At 49.7% G+C, this 22,618-nt stretch overlaps 1 protein-coding gene across 2 annotated transcripts in view; it reads left to right on the plus strand.

Annotated features, from left to right (window-relative positions):
* LOC138528518 (THO complex subunit 1-like) overlaps nucleotides 1–22,618 on the plus strand; it is a 198,421-nt gene that overhangs the window by 90,504 nt on the left and 85,299 nt on the right. For both annotated transcript variants that reach the window (XM_069640249.1, XM_069640250.1), the window contains exon 3: nucleotides 18,127–18,290. In XM_069640249.1, the coding sequence (XP_069496350.1) occupies nucleotides 18,127–18,290 (164 nt within the window). The remainder of the gene's footprint in view (nucleotides 1–18,126; nucleotides 18,291–22,618) is intronic.

The raw sequence follows: 22,618 nt of genomic DNA on the forward strand, positions 1-22,618 counted from the left end.
TAGTGCAAGGTGACATGTGGCTTGGCTGGGGGGCATGCCCATGGTGGATGGGCTGCCTGCGGGACATGAGCAGGGGTGCAGGGTAGTCCCCCGTGGTGTGGGCTGCCTGCAGGGGCCGTGGAGGTTGTAGAGCAAACACCTGGGAGGACCCACACGGCCAATTCACGTGTAGTACTCCCCAGGATCCCTGAAATACACGTACCCTGCTGAAATCGCGTGTGGAACTTCCCGCGCACCCCTGAAATACACATACCCTGCTGAAATCGCGTGTGGAACTTCCCGCGCATCCCTGAAATACACGTACCCTGATGGAATCGCGTGTGGAACTACCTGCACACCCCTGAAATACGCGTACCCTGCTCGCACGGTGCCAATCGCGTGTGGAACTTCCCGCGCACCCCTGAAATACACGGACCCTGCTGAAATCGCGTGTGGAACTTCCCGCGCACCCCTGAAATACATGTACCCTGCTGAAATCGCGTGTGGAACTTCCCGCGCACCCCTGAAATACACGTACCCTGATGGAATCGCGTGTGGAACTTCCCGCGCACCCCTGAAATACAGGTACCCTGCTAGCACGGGGCCAATCGCGTGTGGAACTTCCCGCGCACCCCTGAAATACACGTAGTCCGCTTGCCGTGCTGGTACAGGGTTAGCGCAGCCCTTTGCGCTGGATTGGGGATTTTGATGGCTTTTCCCTGCGCGAGAGGCGTTCTTGGGGGCATAAATGGCACTGCTGCAGGGTCGCTGCGCCACTGTGCGCCACGGCTGGTTTTGGTAGCTGGAATCCATGAATACGCTGTGCGCGGAAATGGATTTTAGCGCACGCGGCTGGCGCAGGGATTCGCACGCGCACACTGTGCGCCAGCTGTCTGCGCCACTTGTGCGCTGAATTCTATGAATTACCCTCTCAGAGACAGAATATCTGATTCACAAATGCACATTTCTTCACCAAAAAAGGAAGAGTTGGCCATTCACAGAGCTCAGCAAAGTAAAAGCTTAACGCAGAGATCTAATTTCAACCCATAAATCACTGGTTTCAATCCAGGCAAGAAACACTCCATCTTTTAACCTTGCTATGTTCACACAATGAATATCATTAACTTAGATAATAGCAACACCTGTGTGGCATGTAGCACAAAGAAATCCTGACAACATTGATAGCAATCGCTATATAATTTATACATTAATACTAAAAAAACATATTTTAACCATTTAACTGCTGAGCTATTATGCATTTCTATGCAAAAGGGACGAACATACTCATCCTCAGAATTTAACAAGGGAATCAGTATTAATCAAAATGACATGCGCATAACGCATCGTGTGGCTGTGTAACTTTCTGAGGTGTAACATAACACTTCTAATCACATACTCACAAAAGGACAACTGTGTTCAGCCACTAAGGTACAGCCAATCTAATTTGCACATGCAACTGTCTTCACCAAAAAAAAAAAAAAAATTGTAAACAAGACGATTTCAAGTTATGCTGTGGGGTTCTTCAGTAACAAAGAGATAAAGGCATGTTTCTTTTTTTTCCAAAACTCTTTTTATTGCCATTTATAGAAAACAGAAGCTTCAATATTCTCAATGACATCTTACCATATTATCTCATTAATCAAACAAAAGAACTTAGCCTCCTCTGAGGCAAACAAGGGCGGGGGGATTAAGGGGAGGGGGAATGAGGAGGGGGGGGTTCTATAGTCTCAGATTGTTATCACAGGGGCTGTGTTCAAGGGAGACGGAGGGTTGGGGTGCAAATGATATCAGTTGAGGGGGGTTAGTCCGCATTCAGCAACCAAAGGAGAGCCGGTGGCTGTCTTGCCACACCAGGGAATTTCTCCACGTAATCTAGGAATGGGGACCAGATGTTGTAGAACTTATTACTGTTTCCAAAGCGGAGGGCCATGATCTTCTCCGCGGCTGCAATGTCCCAACATTTCACCCACCACACGGGGATTGCCGGACCCTCCGGGACTTTCCACAGCCTGGCGATGGAGATTTTGGCTGCGGTGAGTAAGTGTGTGCAGAGGCCTGACAGGTTCCCTGACATCGGAAGTTGGCCCTCCCCTGTGTCGCCTAGTAGGACGAATCCAGGATCCCACGGTATAGTCAGTCCTGTGTTGAGCCGGATCTGTTCCAGGACTTCTCTCCAGAACCCCTCAGCCTTCGGGCAGGTCCAGAGCAGATGGAACAGGATGCCGGTGTCTCTGCAGCCTCTCCAGCATTGTGGAGGGATGGTGGGGTCACACTTGTGCAGGGTTTCTGGTGTGATGTACCACCTATAGCAGACCTTAATGGCCCCCTCTTTATTCGTGGCGCATTTCGAGGATTTATGGGTTCTCGTCCAGATGCGGCTCCAACTGGCCATGTCTAGTTCCTTGCCAATGTCTCTCTCCTACCTTTCCATGTAGGGCTCCTTCGAGTCTGGGTTTACCCTGTCTAGTAGCTTGTATAGGGATGAGATCTTTCCTTTGGGCGGGTTGGTTGTTAGCGTTTGTTCCAGTGCTGTGAGTTTTCTGTGCCCCCGTGTTCTAATTGGGTCTTGCGAGAGCCAGTGGCGCAGTTGGGTGTATCGGAATCTCTCGACTTCCGTGACCTGGAATTTCCTTTTGCAGTCCTCAAAAGTGAGCAGGACGTCCCCGTCGAAAAAGTCTGCGACCCGCATCAAGCCTCCTGGCCTCCAGCTGTTAACTGTGTTCTAGGTTGATGTGAGCGGGCCGGTGTTCGGCGGGTTTCTAGGCCTTGTGATGTGTGGTAGCGAGTCCAGTGGACAGCAGCTCCAGTCCTTCTCCAACTTGAGCCAGCAGGGTTTGTTAGTTGTCGCTTGCCACGTGAATGCTGCAGAGAGCTGGGCGGCCAGGCAGTATCTCTCAACCTCCGGTGCCCCCAAGCCGCCTGAGCTGGGGCTCCTTAGCATGATTTTCCTGGCTACTCGCGGCTTCTTGCTCGCCCAAATGAATTTCATCATGCTGGCTTGGAGTTTCTGCTTAGCCTTTTTGGTGATCGCTACTGGGAGATCTTGACAGTGATACAGCAGTCTGGGGATCAAGTTCATTTTTAGTGCTGTAATCCTCCCTATCCATGATATCTCTTGTTTTTGCCAGTGGGACATGTCCGCTTGCAGGTCCTTGAGTAGGGAGATGGGAAGTTCAGCTTGTATGTGTGTTCAGCCAGCTTGGGAAGTTGAACGCCCAGGTAACTCAGATGTGCTTTGGCCCACGGGATTGGGAGGCCGGCTGGTAATGGGTCTGGCTTTGTTTTGGGCATATTGATGCCCAAGGCCACTGACTTCTTGGAGTTAATTGTGAACCCGGAGGCAGCTTTGAAGCCCTCCAACTCCTCTAGTGCTGCGAGCGATGAGCTTGGGTGGGTCAGCATCAGTAAGACATTGTCTGCGTGCAGGGCAGCTTTATACGTCTCCTGCTTGTGTTTTAGGCCTTGGATGGTGGGGCTTTGGCGGATCCTGGCAGCGAACGGCTCCATTGATAATGCGAATATGAGGGGCGATAAGGGACATCCTTGACGGGTTCCTCTGGTGATCGCTATTTTGGGGGACCGTGCCCCAATGATTCTGAGGGTTGTGGTGGGCTGTTGATAATTTGCCAATATCCATTTCCGGAACTTTGGTCCCACCCCATAGTATTGGAGTGTTGCTCTCATAAAGCCCCAGTCCAGCCTGTCAAAGGCCTTATGTGCGTCAAGCGACACCACCGTTAGTTCCTCTCCAGTTCTATTGGCTGTTTCGATGATGTTAAAGGTCCGTCTAATGTTGTCCTGGGTGTTGCGACCCGGAATGAAGCCCGTCTGGTCCGGGTGTATGAGGTCAAGGAGGAGAGCAGCGAGTTTACGTGCCAAGAGCTTCGAGAAAATCTTAGTGTCTACATTTAGTAGGGCGATGGGGCGGTACGATGAGCAGAGTTCCAGGTTTGTCCTGAGTTTTGGGATTAGGACAGTGACAGATTCCTCCATGGAGGGGGTGACCGAGGCCGTCTCCAAGAAGGAGTTGAACAGAGAGGCCAGTTGTGGGGCCAAGATGTGGCTGTATTTCTTATAGAATGGTGCAGGGGAAACCATCTGGGCCTGGAGCTGTGTTTTTCATAGATTTGATCACCTCAGCCACCTCCTCCGAGGAGATGGGTTCCTCCAGGGCGTCCATCTGTGGGTGGCGGGGCGACTTCGGGACTGATTGCCGGAACCCCGCGATTAGATCCGCCTCTGTGGGATTCCCGGACATCACCTCCCTATGGTGTTCGGTCATAATGGCTAGCTTTTCGGAGTCCAGGCAGCGGGGTATCCCCTCTCGGTCCCGAAGGACTGTGATGGTATTCCTGGTGTGCAGTTTCTTCAGCTTATGCACCAGCAGACGGTTGGCCTTATTGCTATTCAGGTAGTAATATTGCTTCGTGAATGTTAAGGCTTGGGCCGTCCGGTCCGCCAGGTGCATTTCGAGGACTACTTTTGCTTTGCGGAGCTCACTCCATGATTTGGTCGACTGTCTCTTCTTATGAGTTGCTTCTTTCTCTGCCACTGTCCTTTCTAGTTCCTCTAGTCTCCGCTAGTGTCTGCGTTTGTGTGCTGCTGCGCAGTTCATGGCCACCCCCCTGATGACCGCCTTCATGGTGTCCCATACAATTGCTTCTTTGGAACCTTTGCCCGCGTTTTCTGGGAAATAGTTTGCCAGGGCCTCCGAGAGCTCCTGACTGTCTGCTATGTCCACCAGGAGGTAGTCTTGCAGCTTCCAGGCCCTTTGTGGGGGATCCGGAAAACCCTCTGTTTGTAGTTGTGCCACCACTGGGGCATGATCCAAGATGATCCTCAGTCCTATATGGATGTCTGTGATGTAGGGGAACAGGACGCTCGAGAACAGGATGAGGTCTATCCTCGAAAGACCTCTGTGGACATGTGAGAAAAAAGTGTAGTCCCTTGCTTTGTTGTTTGCCAATCTCCGTGCGCCGACCTTCCCTGTTTTCCTCAGGAATTCCGCCAGGCCCAGCGCTTTTGAAAAGTCTAATCCATTGGGCGGCAGGGACTTATCGATAGTGGGGTCCGGGGTAAGGTTAAAGTCCCCCCCAATTAATAATTTCCCTTCGGCAAAGGTGGTTATCACTGGGAGCACCTTGTGTAAGAAGCGCTCTTGGGCTTCGTTCGGGCAGTAGATGGCTGCAATGGTAATGGGAAGTTCGACCAAGAGTCCCTTAATCAGCAGGAATCTGCCTTCGGGGGTCACGTTTGACCGTGACTTTGGAGAGTGCCACCGCTTGGCTAAGCAGGATTGCGACCCCTCTCTTTTTCTTGCCACAGGATGCAATGTATCTCTTGGGGAATCTGTGGAGCCTGATTCGCTGCTCGTCTGCAGCCAGGAGATGAGTTTCTTGCAGTCATACTATGTCCGCCTCAAGTTGGGCCAGGCAGTGTTCCACGGACTTCCTTTTCAGAGGGGAGTTCAGGCCCTGGACGTTCCATGTGATCATGGTTAGGTTAGTGGTAGGTGGCCCCATTTCTGAGGATGTGGTTGCTGATCCTTGTTGCTGTCTCCCTCCCTTCTCTGCCACTTCATGTGGGTAGATATCATTATGACTGACCTCCGTGTTGCTGGTGTTAGACCCCCTTCCGCTTTCCCCCCACCCCCTCAAAAAACAACAAAACTTGGTTCTCTGGACCAGCCTTCAACCAAAAAGGGGGGGCTCCGGCTGGGCCAACGCTGCCTTCTGAGATGTGGGCCAACTGGCCTTTGCTGTTAGCAGGTGAGAACTGAGTGTGTGTAACGTTTGTAGGTTCGTAGATTTACTTGCCTGAGATTCGCTCTGTGGTGGGGTCCGCCGGTGGCATTCGGACTAATAGGTGACACTTTCCGGCCTCAGGGCTCTGTGGGGCGCCTTAGCCACCTTTGCTGGGCTGTTTGGTTTTTTGTGGGGGGCCTCTGATCCTCCGGCGCCTCCTCTCGACACATGACCAGGCCTGGTGGGAGTCCTTTCGTTCCTCCTGTTCGGAGGGTGGGCCTTCATTGTTGTTTCCCTCCCCCCCATCTGGGAACAATAACTTTTCTGCCTCGTGAGTGTTGCGTATGTGGCGGGAGCTCCCGTTCAAGTCGAAGATTAGTGCAGTGGGGAATCCCCAGTGGTATGAGACTCGTTTCTCCCTTAGCCATTCCATTCTGTGACTGGCTTCAGCGCTTTCCTCTTTGCCAACGTCGACGCCGCAAGGTCCTGATATAGGGAAATAGAGGTCTCTGAACAGGATACGGGGGGAAGCTTCTAGCTTCCAGCATGTTTTCCTACTTTACCTTTTAGTAGTGCAGTCTCGCTAGGACATCAGGTGGAACCGAGGAGTTGGGTCTGGCTCTGGTTCTGTGGACCCTAAGATCACCAGAGGGTCGTCGTCCGGTAGAGTTAGGATGAAATGGAAGAGGTCTCGCACATAGCTCTCCAGGTCGGCATCCGGGACCGATGTGGGTATGCCCCTCAGGCGTATGTTATTGCGGCGGGAGCGGTTCTCTGCGTCCTCTTGCTTCAGCTCGAGGGCCTTGCATCTGGCCTCCAATGCAGCCACTCGTGTCTGACCCCTTTTCGATTTCGTAGCTGTGTTCGCATAGGGTGTTCTCCGCTTCCGCCGTCCTAGTTTCCAGTTCCCCCACTCTTCTGTCCAGCGCAGTAATTGTGCCTTTAACCTCCTCCGTACCTCTTTGGAACTCTTTGGTTAATGCCGAGAGCAGATCCTGGAGGTCCGACTTCGTGACAGCTTGGGAATGGCTCCCGAGGGGTTGCTACCAGTGTGTGCTCTTGGTGCTTGTTTCTGTGGGTTCAGGGCAGTCCCCTCTCCTGGATCTGTTTGTCACTGGGGTGGACAGTAAGGTTGCAATGTCTGCTTGTTTGGAGGGTTTTTTAGCCATTGTGGTTACCAGGGGGCCAACTGTACCTCAAATTGGAGATTGGCTTGCTGCTGACTTGCGATCGCAGGGAAACCAGAATGGGAGGAAGGCCTGCGGAACCCCAGCCTCTGGTCGGTCACCAAGTAGATCTGCTGCTGAACTAGGGGCTGATAGCGGGGCTCGGTGCGGCCCGCCCGGGAGGACGCCTGTGGGCCAGTCTCCTTGGACAGGTACTTCACTAAGAGGGCCGTTGCCAGTTCTGTAGGGGTGGGGGTGCCCCCACTCAGCCTTGGGTGGCCCCCCACGGGTGAGGTGACTATTGGGCACCTCTGTGCCATTACCCAGGCTCAAATGAGCAATGCAGTATGGGCTGGGATTTGCCGTCGGCCGTCCGCGCCTGGGGACCGCCGCGCCCGTTTTTGGGCTGCTCCCTTGATTGAATTTTGCACCAGACCCTCTATGGGGCGGTCCCACTCTCTGTGCTGGGTTCTGTGGTGTGACGGTGGTTTGGCGACCACTGCTGATAAGGGCCCACTGGAGTCCGCCCTCTGCCATGCTCCTTACCGCCTTGGTCTGGTTGAGGGGGGCAGATTACTCCCCCGATGCGTGCGTCTTGGCTCCGCAGGCCGCCGTCCCCTCAAGGGCCGGGCTCCACCGGCACCCGGCTCTCTGGTCTCTTATGGCTGTCAATTGGAGTGGAGCGGGCCGTGAGTGATGGCGGGCCCCTCCACCGTGCAGGCCCCAGTCACCAGCTAGGTTGGGGATTCCTGGGGAGGCTCGGCTTGCGCCCGGTGTTGCCTCGGTCTGCTTCCTGTGTCCCACATGGAGGTGGGGAGATGCCGAGTGCAGACGGGCCACGAGGGTCCCCAGCGGCCGGTGGCCCCGGGAGACCGCGGCGGTCGCCTCGGTATTGGAAGCCTTGGTTCCTGGCTTCCCCGCCGTGTGAGTGGAGGCTTTCTAAGGGGCCGCGGGCCACCGAGCAGACCCAGTGCAGCAGTCTCCCCTCCCGGCCGTCCTGCGATGCGGGTGCGCTGTTCAGCTGCGCCACGGCCCGGTGCTGGCGTTCGGGACCCTCCGGGACTCGGATGGCGTTTCACTTGGCGGCCTCAGCAAGGCGCTGCTTTCGGGGTGCGGGGGGTCCCACTTCCCAGCCTGCGTTTGGCTTGATGACTTTGCGGGGGGGCGGAGGTTCGTTTCAGCCCCACAAGGAGACCGGACGCCCCCAGTCAATCGTTGCTGCGGCGCCTGCTCCCGACCTCAGAGGGGGCCGCCATCTTGCCGATCACAACCTCTCCAGCTCGCCACACAGCTCGATCTCCAGGGCGCGAACCCGGCAACCCTGAGGGCTGAGAGTTAACCGGGGGCAGCCCTGTGCTGTCGGCTGCTTAATCCGCTGCAGTTCCCTGCTTCACACAAACTCTCACCGGAGCATCATGGAATGGCGCGTGGCAACCAGCCGGGACCTCTCACAGAGCCGCTCCGACTGCCATGGCTCCAAGCCATGCCCCGATAAAGGCATGTTTCATGGTCTGAGAAACACTAGTCATGAGGGAGATCTTGATGATATTAGATAATATTATGTTAACATACAGTGCTTCATGCAATATTGTTTTGTCTTTTAAGTTCCATAACAATAGGTGTTTTTACTTAATAGTTCTCAATCTTTCGAACTTGGAATGATGAAAGGTTTGGTGTGTCCTTACAGGAGTCGCTTAAATTGCTGAGCCATCTTGCCACCTTTTATAGGGTGCCAATATTTGCGGCCTGATCAATACTGCTTTGTTTTCTCCAATTTGATGAGGGCCCTGATATCGCTTGATCCCTTTGCCATTATATTGCATTTCGTTGAGTGTTAGGTCCCTAAAACAGCCGACCGGTTGGGCAGGTTTATATTACTTACCTGACCCAGACACAGAAACAAATAATTGGATTTCTTTGGACAAAGTCGGTGGTTCAGCTCACCAGACTAGCTTAAACCACATTGGTTATGAGAATTAGAATCTGGGCGGCAAATCTCATCTGGCTTTGGGTTCGATGAACCAACAAATACATCTACAATCAAAGGCCTGAGATTACCAGAGAACCACAACTTTACACAAAGCCACATCTACAATCAAAGGCCTGAGATTACCAGAGAACGTCAACTTTACACAAAGCCATTACAGTCTCACTACACTCTCAATGCAATGCCACAGCATACAGGATTCTCACTTCACTTAAAGTACTACAATTGTGCCACTCATGTTGTATGACACAATACTCTTATCTGCCCGAAACTGCACATTGATGGCCTGAAGCATTTGAGTCGGACAAAGTAATTTTCAGATTATGCAAAGACCAAAATAAATATATAAATATAAATAATACTGTTGTCTCTGCATGCTCTAAGAAGCCTTGCCGTGACAATGTTCTATGGATTAGACAATCACCATATATCTGCCATGGGGAATTCTTTGCACTTCTAGAGCTGCTCCCACCACTGCAATGATGCTGACGAATACTTGAGGATCAAATTGTAGCCTGTCTATGAGAACATATGGTCACAAACTGGTCCTCCAAAGTGAATCTGATGGTGGGACTGGCAAAATATCATACAAGAAAGAGCAACCCAGATGTTAATCATGTGATAAAATCCCCCCCATCCCACGCAGTTGAACTACCTGAAAAAAGCACTATGTTTTTTATTGAAAGGTGGGTTCTCAGTACCAGACACTGATTACAACAGAATAGATCCAAGACTCGCTGGCAGTGCATTGCCTTTTGCGGACACCGAAGATACTCAAAATGGAAAGTGTTCACTGGCAGCTTCATCAGAAGGGCAAAGTGTATTTTACCACATGGTGGTATCTGTATATATTTTGGGCCTCATTACGACCGAGGCGGTAAGTTACCGCCTGGGTCGTACCTTTACCACCATGGCATAAACTATGTTTACGCCATGGTGGTTGGCGGACTTACCGCCCCATTCCGAGGTGAGTGGGGCGGTAAGTCCCCATTTAACCCATTTACCCTTCCCCATTCCCATTTTTGGCCCATAGGGCATAATGGGAGTGGGGAAGGCGTTAATTACGCCACCGTAAATTACGGTGGCGTAATTAACAACAAGGTCCCTTAGCACCATGGTGCTAAGGGACCTCGGAATCAGGCGGTAAGGGTCGGCGCTGTTTACGCCGCCGTAAACCCCTTACCGCCTGGGTCCTAATGAGGCCCTTTGTGTTTATTTGAAGAAAATTGGTGTCAATTTGTATCAGAAACGACTGCAAAAACACATTTACAGATGGCAAAGGCGTTCCCTGGAAGGGTCTCTGTACAATAGCACAAGAATGAGAAAAGGTACCAAGCCATTTCATAAGGGTGTCAACAAAGCGGGACACAGACCAGGGACAAAACAAAAACAAAATAAAGCTGGTAAGTTACAAAGGTAACATTAAACTAGGTTTAAACAGGTTTTGTCCTAATAGATGTTGTCTAAAAAAGGTTTGTACTAGAGCAAACATGAATCAGAAATGTTTTTGTACTATATTTGTCAATTAACATAAAAAGAAACGTGTTTGCATTTCTATGTATGTTATGCAGCAGAAATAGTAAAAAAGTTCAGTTTATTTTTTTCTTTTAACAATATGATTCGATTGTAGATTTGGGCAAAACCTGTTACATAATTGCCTATTATACAGGCAACAAAACTGGTGGTAAATTTGTTTGCTCCATTTTTGTACATGGGCAAAGTTAGATAATTTGACTGACCCCTGTTTTGCAGATGTGGTAATACAGAATTGAGCAAACAGGTTTTGTCCCAATCTGTATTATATACACATTTTACACTGGGGCAAAAATTAATGAGACTTCTTTGTATTATGTTTGCTGCAAAACATGAAAAGAAATGTGTTTACTGTATTTCTCTATGTTATACAGCAAATATACTTAAAAAATCTGCCGCATTTTTTCCCTAATGAAACCGGTGTGCTTCATTTGCTGTTACACAATCAGCAACGTTGTTGCTAAATTCATGTGCTCAATATTTTTAGCACACGTGCAACGTTTAGATAATCTGGGCACAGGTATTCATAATTTAATCTATGGTCAAACTCGACCAATGTCTCCATAACATCCCTAATGTTGTGCAGCTAAGTATTTTCTATACCAATCTGACTCATGAACCTCTGCTTCGTGACATTGGTCCGCACATTTAATCTCTGTGACATCTACTATCAAGAGCCAGTAAGTGACAACACCTCACCCCCTCACCTCTCTCATTCCTCATCTAGCTGCTCACTCCTAAAATCTTGCATCCTTACACCTCCCACATGCCTAAATACGACCTCCTAAATCTAGTGCACTTAACATATACAGACCCTATCCATCTTCTATCAATAACCATGCTGTTAAATTTTACGCTCCACAATCCGGGGGCTACCCATATGGCTGGCCTGCTAGGTCTGTACCAACCACACAGAACATAGAGATTTTCATATTTATACACAAGTGATGGGTACGTCCGACCTGCTTCCATCAGTACCAAAGGTTTCTGCATTTACCTTCCCGCTATCCAAATAACACACCCTGCCCTCCTTTCTTATGGAGCCATGTGAAGCAAGGCCAACCATATTGGTAGAAGGGAACTATGTAAGACAACATTTGCATTACATTTATTTTTCCTCTCTTTTAAGCGATCTGAAGGGAGCACTAACATAGAATGTTTGGGTAAAAGATAGGGTTGTTATAGGATGGGTTACACCTCTGTGGAAGGTCACCATTTCACAGGTTGGGGAAAATATAGACACCACTATGTCTGGACCTCTGTGTGAGGACTGTGTAGGTCGCCCAGGGTGGGGAAGGAGTTTGGATGCAGGAAGTTCCTGGATTCAGAGCTGCAGAAAACTCTAGTTTAGGGCAGGTGGCTCTTTGCAGCCACTGTGCATGGCTATGGGCCAAGATTCTCTTACATACCCTAGAACTTTATTATCGTCCTGGACTCTATTTGTGCCCAGTCTCCCTCTTTGGGAAGCTGCATAGAGTTGTCCAAGCCATGCAGCCAATACTGATCCTACATGGTGGGGACACCACCTGCAATGGCAGAGAGTAGGCACAGGAGCTCCCCAAAATGGTGCCCCCCGCCCAGTCAACTGGCATGAAGTGTGTCCCCTTACTTTAGTCTGGACACCTGCAGACTTCTGTCAGTGTCCAAAATGCAAAAGATGGTTTGTGAGGTACCCCATGTGGTTTGTGGGGTGCCCTCTGGCTCCTCTGTGCTCTTTAGCATCTACATTAGACCATTGTTTGAGATTTTCATTAAACATGATCTTGGTTACCATGCTTACATTGATGATACCCAAGTCTACGCCAAAGTTAATGGGCTGAATTCTAATCTTGGCAATCTTGCTAATTACCTAGGCAAGGTTGAATCCTTGATGTTCACCAACGCCCTGCAATTGAACCCCAGCAAAACAGAGGTCATCAGGTTCGGGCCCCCTGGGTTACCGCTTTGGTAACCCTGGGTGCTAATGCCATTAGCGGAAAAGGTCCTGGTTACCTTGCAATGGAAGGTTTTTATGTTGAATCTTATCAATAAAAGATTCTCACGCTGTATGCAGTGTTTCAAACTGTGTTTCTTTATTGTCCGTAGTGTAGACATAGGGCCTCATCACGAGTTGGGTGGTAACCCTTAAAATCGGAGGCAACGCTATCAGTGCCAATTTTAAGGGTCCGTCGATTCACGAGTCCAAATACCACCGGCGCCATTACAGCCGGCGCAAGTACAGCCGGCTGTACAAGCGTCGGCTGTAAAAGCGCCAGTAACCATTCGCGCTAAAACATTTATAATCACGAGTCCGGCGTAGGCGCAATTAGCGCCAGAAAAGCGGCAGATAATCCGCCGAAAATACCCCCAGCAAAAAGCTGGAGGTAAAAGAACACAGGCCACAGCAATAAGGGCCCAGGTGAAACCAATGCAATTCAGAGGCCTACTTAGGACCCACCCATGCACAACACACCCTCCCCAACACCATGCTGCCATTTGGAGCCGGGAGCCTTGATGTGGACTTCTACCTGCTGCGCCTGGAGCTACAGAGGCCAGCCAACCAGGCTAGGGCCCTGGGGGCGTAGAGGGTGGTGGGGATGAGGAGAAGGAGGAGGAGAGAGCAGCACCAGCAAGGCGGCCAGCCATCCCCAGGGTCAGGCCAACACCCTGGGCCATGACTGATGGTCAGTTGGTGACTGAATATCGGCTGGACAGGGCAATCTTCACCCAGTTGCTGGACACATTCCAGGCTGACATCGGCAGCCGCATAGCCATCAGCACAGGAGTACCTCCGCTAGTGAAGCTTATGTGTGTGTGCTACAATTCCTTGGGACTGGCAGCTACCAACACACCGTTGCCATGATGCATGGAATGGCCCAGTCCACATCCACATTCAGTGCCATGCTGGGACAGGAGCTGGGTGTACTCTTGAATCATGTGAATGAGCACATCGCATTGCCAGCCACATAGGCACAGGTGAACCAGCTGAAGGGTCAATTCCATGCCATTGCCCAAGTCCCGAATGTAATAGCAGCCCTGGACGGCACACATGTAGCACTCGTACCACCCCAGGCACATGAGGTAGCCTATAGAAACCGGAAACAGTACCATTCCCTTAATGTGCAGATGACATGTGGGCCTCACCTCACCTTCAGCCACTGCTGTGCCCGCTATCCAGGATCCACCCACGACTCCATGGTCCTGTGCAACAGTACCCTGCCAGCGTACATGGAAAGGCACAGAGGGCAAAACACATGGCTGCTGGGTGAGTAGAAATGTATACCATAATGCATGTTAATCCACAACGGATGGGGCTGGTCACACACAATGAAATCCCTGAATTTCAATAGGCAGCACCATTACTGCAGCATTCCCAATCGAGCACCTTGCACGAGAAACCTTGGACATGTCCAACACAGCAGAACACACCCATTCAGGATGTAAAAGACATGTGGAAGCACAGTGACATATGGAAGGCCTACCACCACAAAGCCTCCTGTGTGAGTAGCACTATGGCTCCCAACACTGACACAGTGCAGACATCCCACCCTGCCCACCCGACAGTCATGCAAATGTAACACATAAGTCGCCACATCCACAAATGCACCACACATAAGCAGACTGAGTAATGGCAATGTACATCCCACAAACCCTGTCCCCAGAATGGCCAAGGAAATGCATGGAGAACAGTACAGAATAGTGACAACCAGCAAATGCAACTGCAGCCAAAGGGAATGGCAATGACACATGAGGCAGCCACTTCTCTCATGCAGAAGTAGATGGAAGTGCCCCCTTACCCAGTGACAAGTGAATGAGTACATTTACATTCTGAAACAGAGGCGTACCAAGTTGAGAGTACCTCATTGATTCAATGCTGCTCGTAGCACAGCACACTCCACAATGTTATTGACCTAATGACAATTATGCCAAAATGACACTGATGACTGAGCTCTGTACACCCACTGAACTTACCTTGTCCCCATACCGGCTTTCTCTCCCCTGCAGGTGATTCTGGATATCCCCAGTACACGTGGCTCATGACCCCTGTGCATCATCCACACATGGCAGCGGAGCGGGCATACAACCGTGCCCATGCTCGTACACGGATCTGCGTGGAGAGGGCATTTGGACTGCTGAAGGCACGCTTCCGGTGCCTCGACCGCACGGGAGGGGCATTGATGTATGCACCAGAAAAAGTTGGCAAAATTGTACTGACATGTGCTATGCTGCACAACATCTGCTGTCGCAGAAATGTGCCACTGCCCCTGATGCTCATGTGCAGCCACCTGAGGATGGGAATGAGGGCGATGACGTGCCTGAAGGTGTTGTACGTGCACAAAGGGTTGGGCTGAGGGAGGGGAGGTTGGCCAGACAGAGATTGATTGGGTGACGGCTACATTTAACAAATTTCACTTCAACATTAAATAGCACTTTTTCACAATCACTACTGTCCATGCTTTGTGATTTTTGAAACGTGATTTATTCTCAGTGCAACAAACCCCCTCCCCCTATTGAACACCCAGCACACAATCCCCCCTCCCCCAGTGAACACCCAGCACACAATCCCCCCGCCCCCCAGTGAACACCCAGCACACAATCCCTCCTCCCCCCAGTGAACACCCAGCACACAATACCCCTCTCCCCCCAGTGAACGACCCACAACAGTGCAGGTAGGTGCATGTTTCTTATCAGGGCACCCACAACAATGCCATGTACGACTAGGATTGTCGGGGGCGCTTTCCTTGTCCGGGCCCCTCTGGTGTGTGTGACCTCAGGTGGCGCATAGACCGGCGCCTAGGAGATGGCTCAAGGGATCCCTCCGTGGGTGTGGTTGAGGTTGAAGGGTCTGACCCGGTTGCCTGCATGTGCTGTCGGATGAGGTTGTTTCCCTTGTCTGCTCAACAAGTGCTGACACTGCCTCGCACAACTCCCTCACCCTTTGTCCAAACCCTGTCAGGGCAGCGGTACATTGCTCTACAACTCTGCATGTGGGCGCATTGTCACGCGCTATGTACTTGCATCCATGGCGTATGGATGCACTGATAGCCTTGATGTGCCGGCTGTGCACCTTGGCCATTGATTCTACTTTGGCCTGTTTAGCCTCAATCACGTCCAGTCGGCCCATCACTGTTGCCCCTGTGATGAAGGGCACCCCTGGTGTGGCAGGTGCCGGCCTGCCACTTGTGCGCTGTTGGGTGGTGGGGGCTGCTTGGGGACATGTCGCCGGCTGGGATTGGGCTGCCAGGCTCTGAGTGCCGGTCTTCAGGGCTGCTAAATGATGGCGTGTCCTTGTCTGGCTGTGGTGTGCGGACACGATGCACATGCACATGTGAGCTTTGTGCTTGCTGTGTGCCTGGCCTTGGGGTCCCCTGTGGTGTGACTATCCCTTCTGCGTCACTGCTTCCGGGTGAATGCAGTCCTCCTGCATGATGCGCACGTGGAAGTGTCTCTCCCACGTCGGGCTTCGATCCACAGGTCAGTCCCTCTGCATTTGGTCTATGCCTGGTGGCTTGGGGTGAGCTGGCCGTGGACTCCCTGCAGGCATGTGGGTGCTGCTGCGGTCTGGTAGGGCTGCGTTGTGGTGAAGTGGGTGGTGGCCTGCGTCGGCTCCCTTCCTTGTGGGGGTGGTGGTGCTGGTGGAGGCTTGCTGCCTTGGGCTACGTGATGGTGTGGCCTCCTCCCCATCATCTTCATCTCGTTGGATTTGCTGTGTGCCTGTGGGGAACATAGGGTGTGGTTTGAGTTCAAGGCTACCTACATTAGTGTCATGCAGTTCATGCTATCAAGCGGGATTTAAGACAGTATCAATCATGCATTCAACTTGCATTTTGTTCAGTCGCCATGTGGTGCTTGGTGTGAGTGAGTATGGAGGTACACTGATTGGGAATGTTTGTGTGACAAGATTGCATGCGTGGTTGGGGTGCACTGCGCTCAGGGTCTTGGGGGTGTATTCCTGCACACTCAAACTCTACGTTGCTTTCCCATGGCTATGGATGTCTATCCCCTGCCCCTTACATTGATGCACTGCACGTGCAGGGTCGTCTAGGCAGCACTACGGTTCAATGGATGTAGGGCTCACTTATGGGTGTCTGCAGTTCCTCACACACATTTCTTCACATTCATTCACTCAGGGTAGGCATGTGTGGTACTTTCAGTTGCATTCATTCGGGTGGGACTCACCTGCAGTTGGATCAATGCCATTGCCTGCCTCCGCTCCACCAATTCCCTCGATGGTGCCGATGTCAATCAGGGCACTCATCTTCTCCTCCCAAGGTGTGAGTTTGGGTGGGGGTGGTGGTGGTCCTCCTCCAGTGCCCCTGCTTGCACTCCTGTGCTGTGAGAGGATGCCGCGGACTCTCACACGCAGGTCATTGAGGCGCTTGCGGCAATCCTCCCCATCCCGGGCACGCACCCCACAGCAGTGACTCTTTGGCTGATGTTGCGCCAAATCTGTGCTCTGCGCTGGCCACTGGTTTTGCGCTGCTGCAGCTCTTCATGATGTATCTCGGCCTCCTCCACCAGTACAGCCAGCTCCTGGTCGCTGAATTTGGGCTTTCGCACCCTGTCCAGGGCAGTCTTGCCCTAGTGCGCTCCTGTGACATGTTTTGTTGTTAAATGGGGTGGATGGCTTCCAGGGGCTGTGATATCGACGGATTGTGATTTCCAAGAGGGCCGCCGCTTTGTTTCCCGTTCCGACGGTGACGCGTTTCCCGCGCGCTCATGGCGCGCGCTATTAGCGCGATGTGGCGGTAGCGCATGGTGCGCCGGATTTAAGGGTTCTACCCGTTGCGCGCTATTTGCGCTAACGCCATGTCCCGGCGCGCGTGTAAGAAAACTCCTGATTTGGCAGATTATCCGCCGGGGGCTTGGCGTTGGCGCTATTTACGTTCGACGGGAAAACCGCTGCATTACCGCCAAACTCGTGATGAGGCCCATAGTCTAAAAGGTGGTCAGCCGACACGTGTTTCGACCCCTGAGGGTCCTTCTCAAGGCAGGTTGGGTAGATAGGCTCAAAGGGTTTAATAACCCAGGTAGTTCAGTGGTTCAGTGGGTGCCGTGTGGCAAGTTTCATCAAGGTTGGGTCTTGCAGCAGTTCAAGGCTGCTAACGTAGTCCGTCAGGTATGCTGTGCTGTATCGAGCATAAAACCTTCCTTCCATTGCAAGGTAACCAGGACCTTTTCAGCTATTTCTTTATAAGAGGTGTTGGGTTCACCTCTTTCCACCTGTGACAAAACTATCAAAACCAACTAACTAAAAACCGAGTTTAGCACAGGAGTGTTCAATTCTAGAGTCCACCCTTCCCCCTCTTCTCTTGCTAATGGCATTAACACCCCGTTACAAGAGCTGCAATGGGGTGATGGCCCAGAGCCCTCATTAACTGCCCTTGCTCCACTTCGGCCATTAACTTAGGCTGCTGGGCCGTTGCCCGCCCGTTCCACCCCTTGGAACAGAGTGTTAATGCCACAACAATCATATTTTTAATTCTGGTTTGTTCTGGTGTCAGACTGATGTTGAGGCTCACACTTTAAGAATAAAACAGTTGGAAAAAAGGGGCTCGTTTCAGGTTTTGCGTCCTCAAGTAAACTCTTCCTATTTTCATGTGCCCACATTAGTGCTTTTATTATTTCTACAATCACGTGCATTTGCCGCTGAAAATTCATTATACGATTACTGCACATTCTTTGTGTTGGCTTGGTGCTTTAACGTTTTCCAATTATTGTGGTCTTCGCAAACTAGGATGCAGTCATTAATCTGAAATCAGTACAAGAATTGGGCAGTCAGATGGGGTTTGAATGGACCATCGTAGCCAACGAGCTGGGATTCAGCAGAGCCGAGGTGAGGCAGTTTCACACCGCTTCCGAAGAAAAGAAGATCCAGGCACAGAAAATGCTGGAATGCTGGTATGTACAACTTGGTGCACATTTTCACAAATGCTTCTATTAGTCTCATCCAAAGTAATCCACATAGTTTTGCCCACAGGTCTATACATTTAACTTCAAACTGTAGAGCTATTCATCAAAACTCCTTCATTGGTACACAAGTATTTATTTGTATCAGACAGAAATGTGCAAGCATGGAATGATTACTCCCTAGTTATTAGTTAATGCATGAGTAAATTGAAGAGTTGGCCTCAAAATTATCTAAGGAACACTGTTCTTTGGCACATTAAAATAGGAAAACAAAAAGGAGCTACTTTCGGGTGATCACTTGGGGTGGTTATTACCAGATGTACCACAGCAATATAAGAATGAAAAAAGAATGGGCAAAAAGTTACAAATCAAAGGACAAGTGACAAGTGGTTTGTGACAGGAAAATATTGTCAAATGTTCTTCAAAGTTAAGGGTGTGAAAGTGGAACCTAGTCTGAAAAAAGGAGAACTATGTCCCAAGTGAGAGTAAATACGAGAAGGATTGGGATCCGAATGCTGCGGGAAAAGACTGACTTAGCAGAATCCAGCTCATGAAGGCTGCTTCCGCAAGGTCGGCCTTGTGTTTCCGTAGCCTTTTCCGGGTACTTTTTATGGGGGTCCTCCCCTGCTCCCCCTCCCCCCGCATCCCTCACCTGCTTCATGACTCTTTACTTTACTTTAATAAATGTATATAGTGTGGCCATTGACCCAGAGGCTTAAGGGTGCTACACATTGAGAACATAATACAGACACTCGGGAGCCGTAAGAAGACAAAATATGAGCAGCGTTAACCATCAGAGAGGTGTTGAGTTTTTAATCCCTTTCTGAAGACCATGGTGGAGGTAATTTCTCTCAGGTTCTGGGGAAAACCGTTCCAGGATGCTGGTGCTACAGCATAAAAGCCTCCAGTTTTTACCTGTGATAGCCTGCAGGCGGGAACTTTTAGTAGTGAGCGATTGTTAGATCTTAGATTGTAATTACTGGTTTTTAATACCAGTTCAGTGTTAAGGTATGTTGGCTCACCATTTTTCAGACAATTATGTGTAATCACCATAAAACGGAACCGAATCCTCTCCCTAATTGGTAACCATGATCCCTTCTGCTATGATCAACAATAACTCTCACTGCATTATTCTGCATTACTTGGAATCTCTTGATCTCACAGCTGGGTAAACCAGTCAGTAGGCTGCTAAGGTAATCTAATCTCCATCACATGAGGGCACGAGCCAAGATTTCTCGGCTTGTTCTAGATAGAAAGGGACGTGCGTGGGACAAGAGTTTGATGTAATAGGCTGCGGAGGCGACTAGACTGTTAACCTATGCCTTCATATTCAAGTTACAGTCCAGATACACCACTAGTGTCTTAACCTTCTTTTTAACAACAATGGTACACCCATCAATATGTACTTGAGAATACCCATTTTCCATTTTGCAAGTTTTAGTTTCAGTTCCCACGAGCAGCAACTCTGTTTTACATTGAGTGTTATGCCATTATCAGCCATCCAGTCACTGATAAGGCCATATATCCCACTGATATTCAGTTAATCTTCAGAAAAATACCAGTGAGGGGTATGATGCACTGAGTATCATCTGCATAGATTGCAAATTCGATGCCATTGATATCCAGAAAGCCCAACAATGGAACTGTGAAAATGTGTAAAATAAGGGGGAAAGGCAAGCGCCTTGCGGCACCCCCTAAATTAGTTCCATGGAAGTAGCATCGGTCAAAGTACTACTCATTCTCCAGTGACGTCCCCCAAAAAGGATTTGACCCATTGTGCTGCTGAGATGGAAAAGCCAGCTACCTCCTCCAACCTGGTGACCAGCAATGAGTGGTCCACCAAGTCGAAGGCGGCAGATAGGTCCAAGAGCATAAGCGTGCTTGTATTTCCTTGATCTATGTGACAGAGAAGTCTGATTTTAAATCCATCAATGCCGTCTCCGTCCCATGTCTCTCTCTAAAACCAGATTGTCTCTGATTTAAGATACAGTGGGATCTCATGTGAGCGAGCATTTGCGCGTATACCACCCTATCCAGGAATTTTAACAAAAAGGGGGAATTTGAGGTAGGGCGGTAGTTCAATGGATCACATGAAGTTAAGCTGGGCTTCCTCAAAAGCGGAGTGATCCATGAATTCTTGATACAAACTGGCACGCAGCAGTCTCTGAATGACGCATTGACAAACCAGCAAAGAGTGGTGATCAAGGAAGCAGAGCATGCCTTAATGGCTAATGAAGGGCATATAGCCCCATTCAAATTTGATGGGGAGGATAGCTCAGTGGCAACATGCTCGCCTTGGAAGCAAGACGACACAGAGCAACACAGGTTCGATCCCCGGGTCTGCGCTTAGAAACCTCTTGGTATTAAGCGTGTTATAAATAAACTATCATATCATATCTTGAGTTTTTCTATAATCAAAGTAAGTTCAGCTTCGTCAATAGATTTAAATGAAAACAACTCTTCTGGTTTCCATTCCTTATATCGAGGGCTGACTATATCGGGGTCTTTTCTGTAGAACTCTTATTTGCTAAAAGGATGCCATTTTTAATTTTATTAAGTTTGGCATCCATGGCCTCTTGGACTAGGTTGCACCAGTTGGTATCTCCAATAATCGTATCTGCCTCAATGTTTTTAGTTGTTTCCAGCTCTTTAAAGACTTTACAAAGTTCCTCAGCTTTAGACTGTGCTTTATTTATGCGATCATCTAAATAGGCTTTTTTTAGCCAAAGTGACAGCCTTTTTATAGCGTTTTACATGTGAGTTATATAATTCTTTGTCATGATCTGTCAAGGAACTTTTCCACTTATATAGAGCTTAATATAAGTCTTAATACTTTTTAGGTCTTGTAGTGCAGAGGAAAACCATAAATTGGTTGCTCTATGTGTCACCTTCATATTTCGTAGGGGTGCTAGGGTGTCAACTCCTTTCTGCATAGTATCTTGATACATATTGGTGATATTATTTACTGAGCTTTCCTCCGTCAGTTTTTCCTGTTACGGCCGGATCAATGGGTCCAAAGCTTCAAGGGTCAACTTTTTCAGGTCTCTCCCCCGAACTAAGTTGGTAATATGCTTCCTTTTTATGACTTTCTTTTCGGTGATAATTTCAAAGTCAATAAAAGCATGGTCGGACCAGAGGCAGGGACTGACTGTTTGGTTAATAGGAATAACATTATGTCCTGACAACCAGTCAAGTGTGTTACCTTTTACATGCGTGAGAACCTTGAAGAATTGGAGGAAGCCCAGATTAGTAAGAGCCTTATCTAATGTTTTGGCTTGCGAATCTTTGTTGTCATGTAACCAATAGTTAAAATCCCAGAGAAGTAAAACTTTAGTAGAGGGTTTTAAGAAAGTTAAAATCTGGTCAGATGGATCATTAGTCAAATCTTTCGTAACAGCGGGAGGATGGTATACAAGAACAATATTCAGAGTACTCTCAGCATGCAGGCCTACTTTTATGTGGAGGGTATCATAGTTAGTGATAATCCTGACATCCAATCTCCAAACATTCAGAGAGTTTCTGAAAATGATTGCAACTCCACCACCTATACCTTCCTGTCTGTCTTCGCAGAAAATATTATAGCCATAAGGTATGGCCATGGCTAGAGTAGGTCCAGCAGCAATGTGATTCCAGGTTTCTGTAACCGCACACATGTCGATGTTATGACCGGAGATATAAGAGGCCTCTTCTAAAAGAATAGCTGTCCTCTGTTCCGAGTCTGCTCTTTCCTTGGCAATTAAAGCCAGGATACTAGTTGAGCTCATGGTACTTACCAGGATGAGTCACACAACAAGAGAGTGTCCCTGCAGACCCCGAGCACCACGGACCGGCACAGACTGGCTTGATGCTTTCGCGCTGGCGCGTTTGCGCCAGGTTTAGTAGAACATAGGCGCAAGGACTACAGGGGTTGTGGGTAATGTAGTTTCTACCCAGAGGTGCGTGCAGACAGCTAGAAATTCTCCCACGGCCCCCACTTACCTGCTGTGGCTCCTGCTGTCTTCTTCAGTTGTCTCGTGGCTGTGTACCTGGAGGCCAACGTACTGCATATTGAACTTCTGTACGTGACCTTTTTGTGCGTCTGGCTTCTGGCAACGTGGCCTGCAGACTGGGAACGACATGAGAAGATCAATGACGCTCTGAGATAGGGGAGTTGTTGATCCCTTCTTATTAGCTTGTACACGTATAGAAAGTATTGTTTAAGTGTTACACTCATGCAGAACCTAACAGATACCATCATAGTTTGTTGGTTTGCTGAGCATGATGTACAGTGACTGGGGATGACTTGTACCATATTTTCTTTTGCATTAATTGAATTGCAC

The sequence above is a fragment of the Ambystoma mexicanum genome, chromosome 7q (assembly GCF_040938575.1).
Source record: "Ambystoma mexicanum isolate Mex_15411 chromosome 7q, UKY_AmexF1_1, whole genome shotgun sequence".
In the NCBI taxonomy this organism is placed as follows: domain Eukaryota; kingdom Metazoa; phylum Chordata; class Amphibia; order Caudata; family Ambystomatidae; genus Ambystoma; species Ambystoma mexicanum.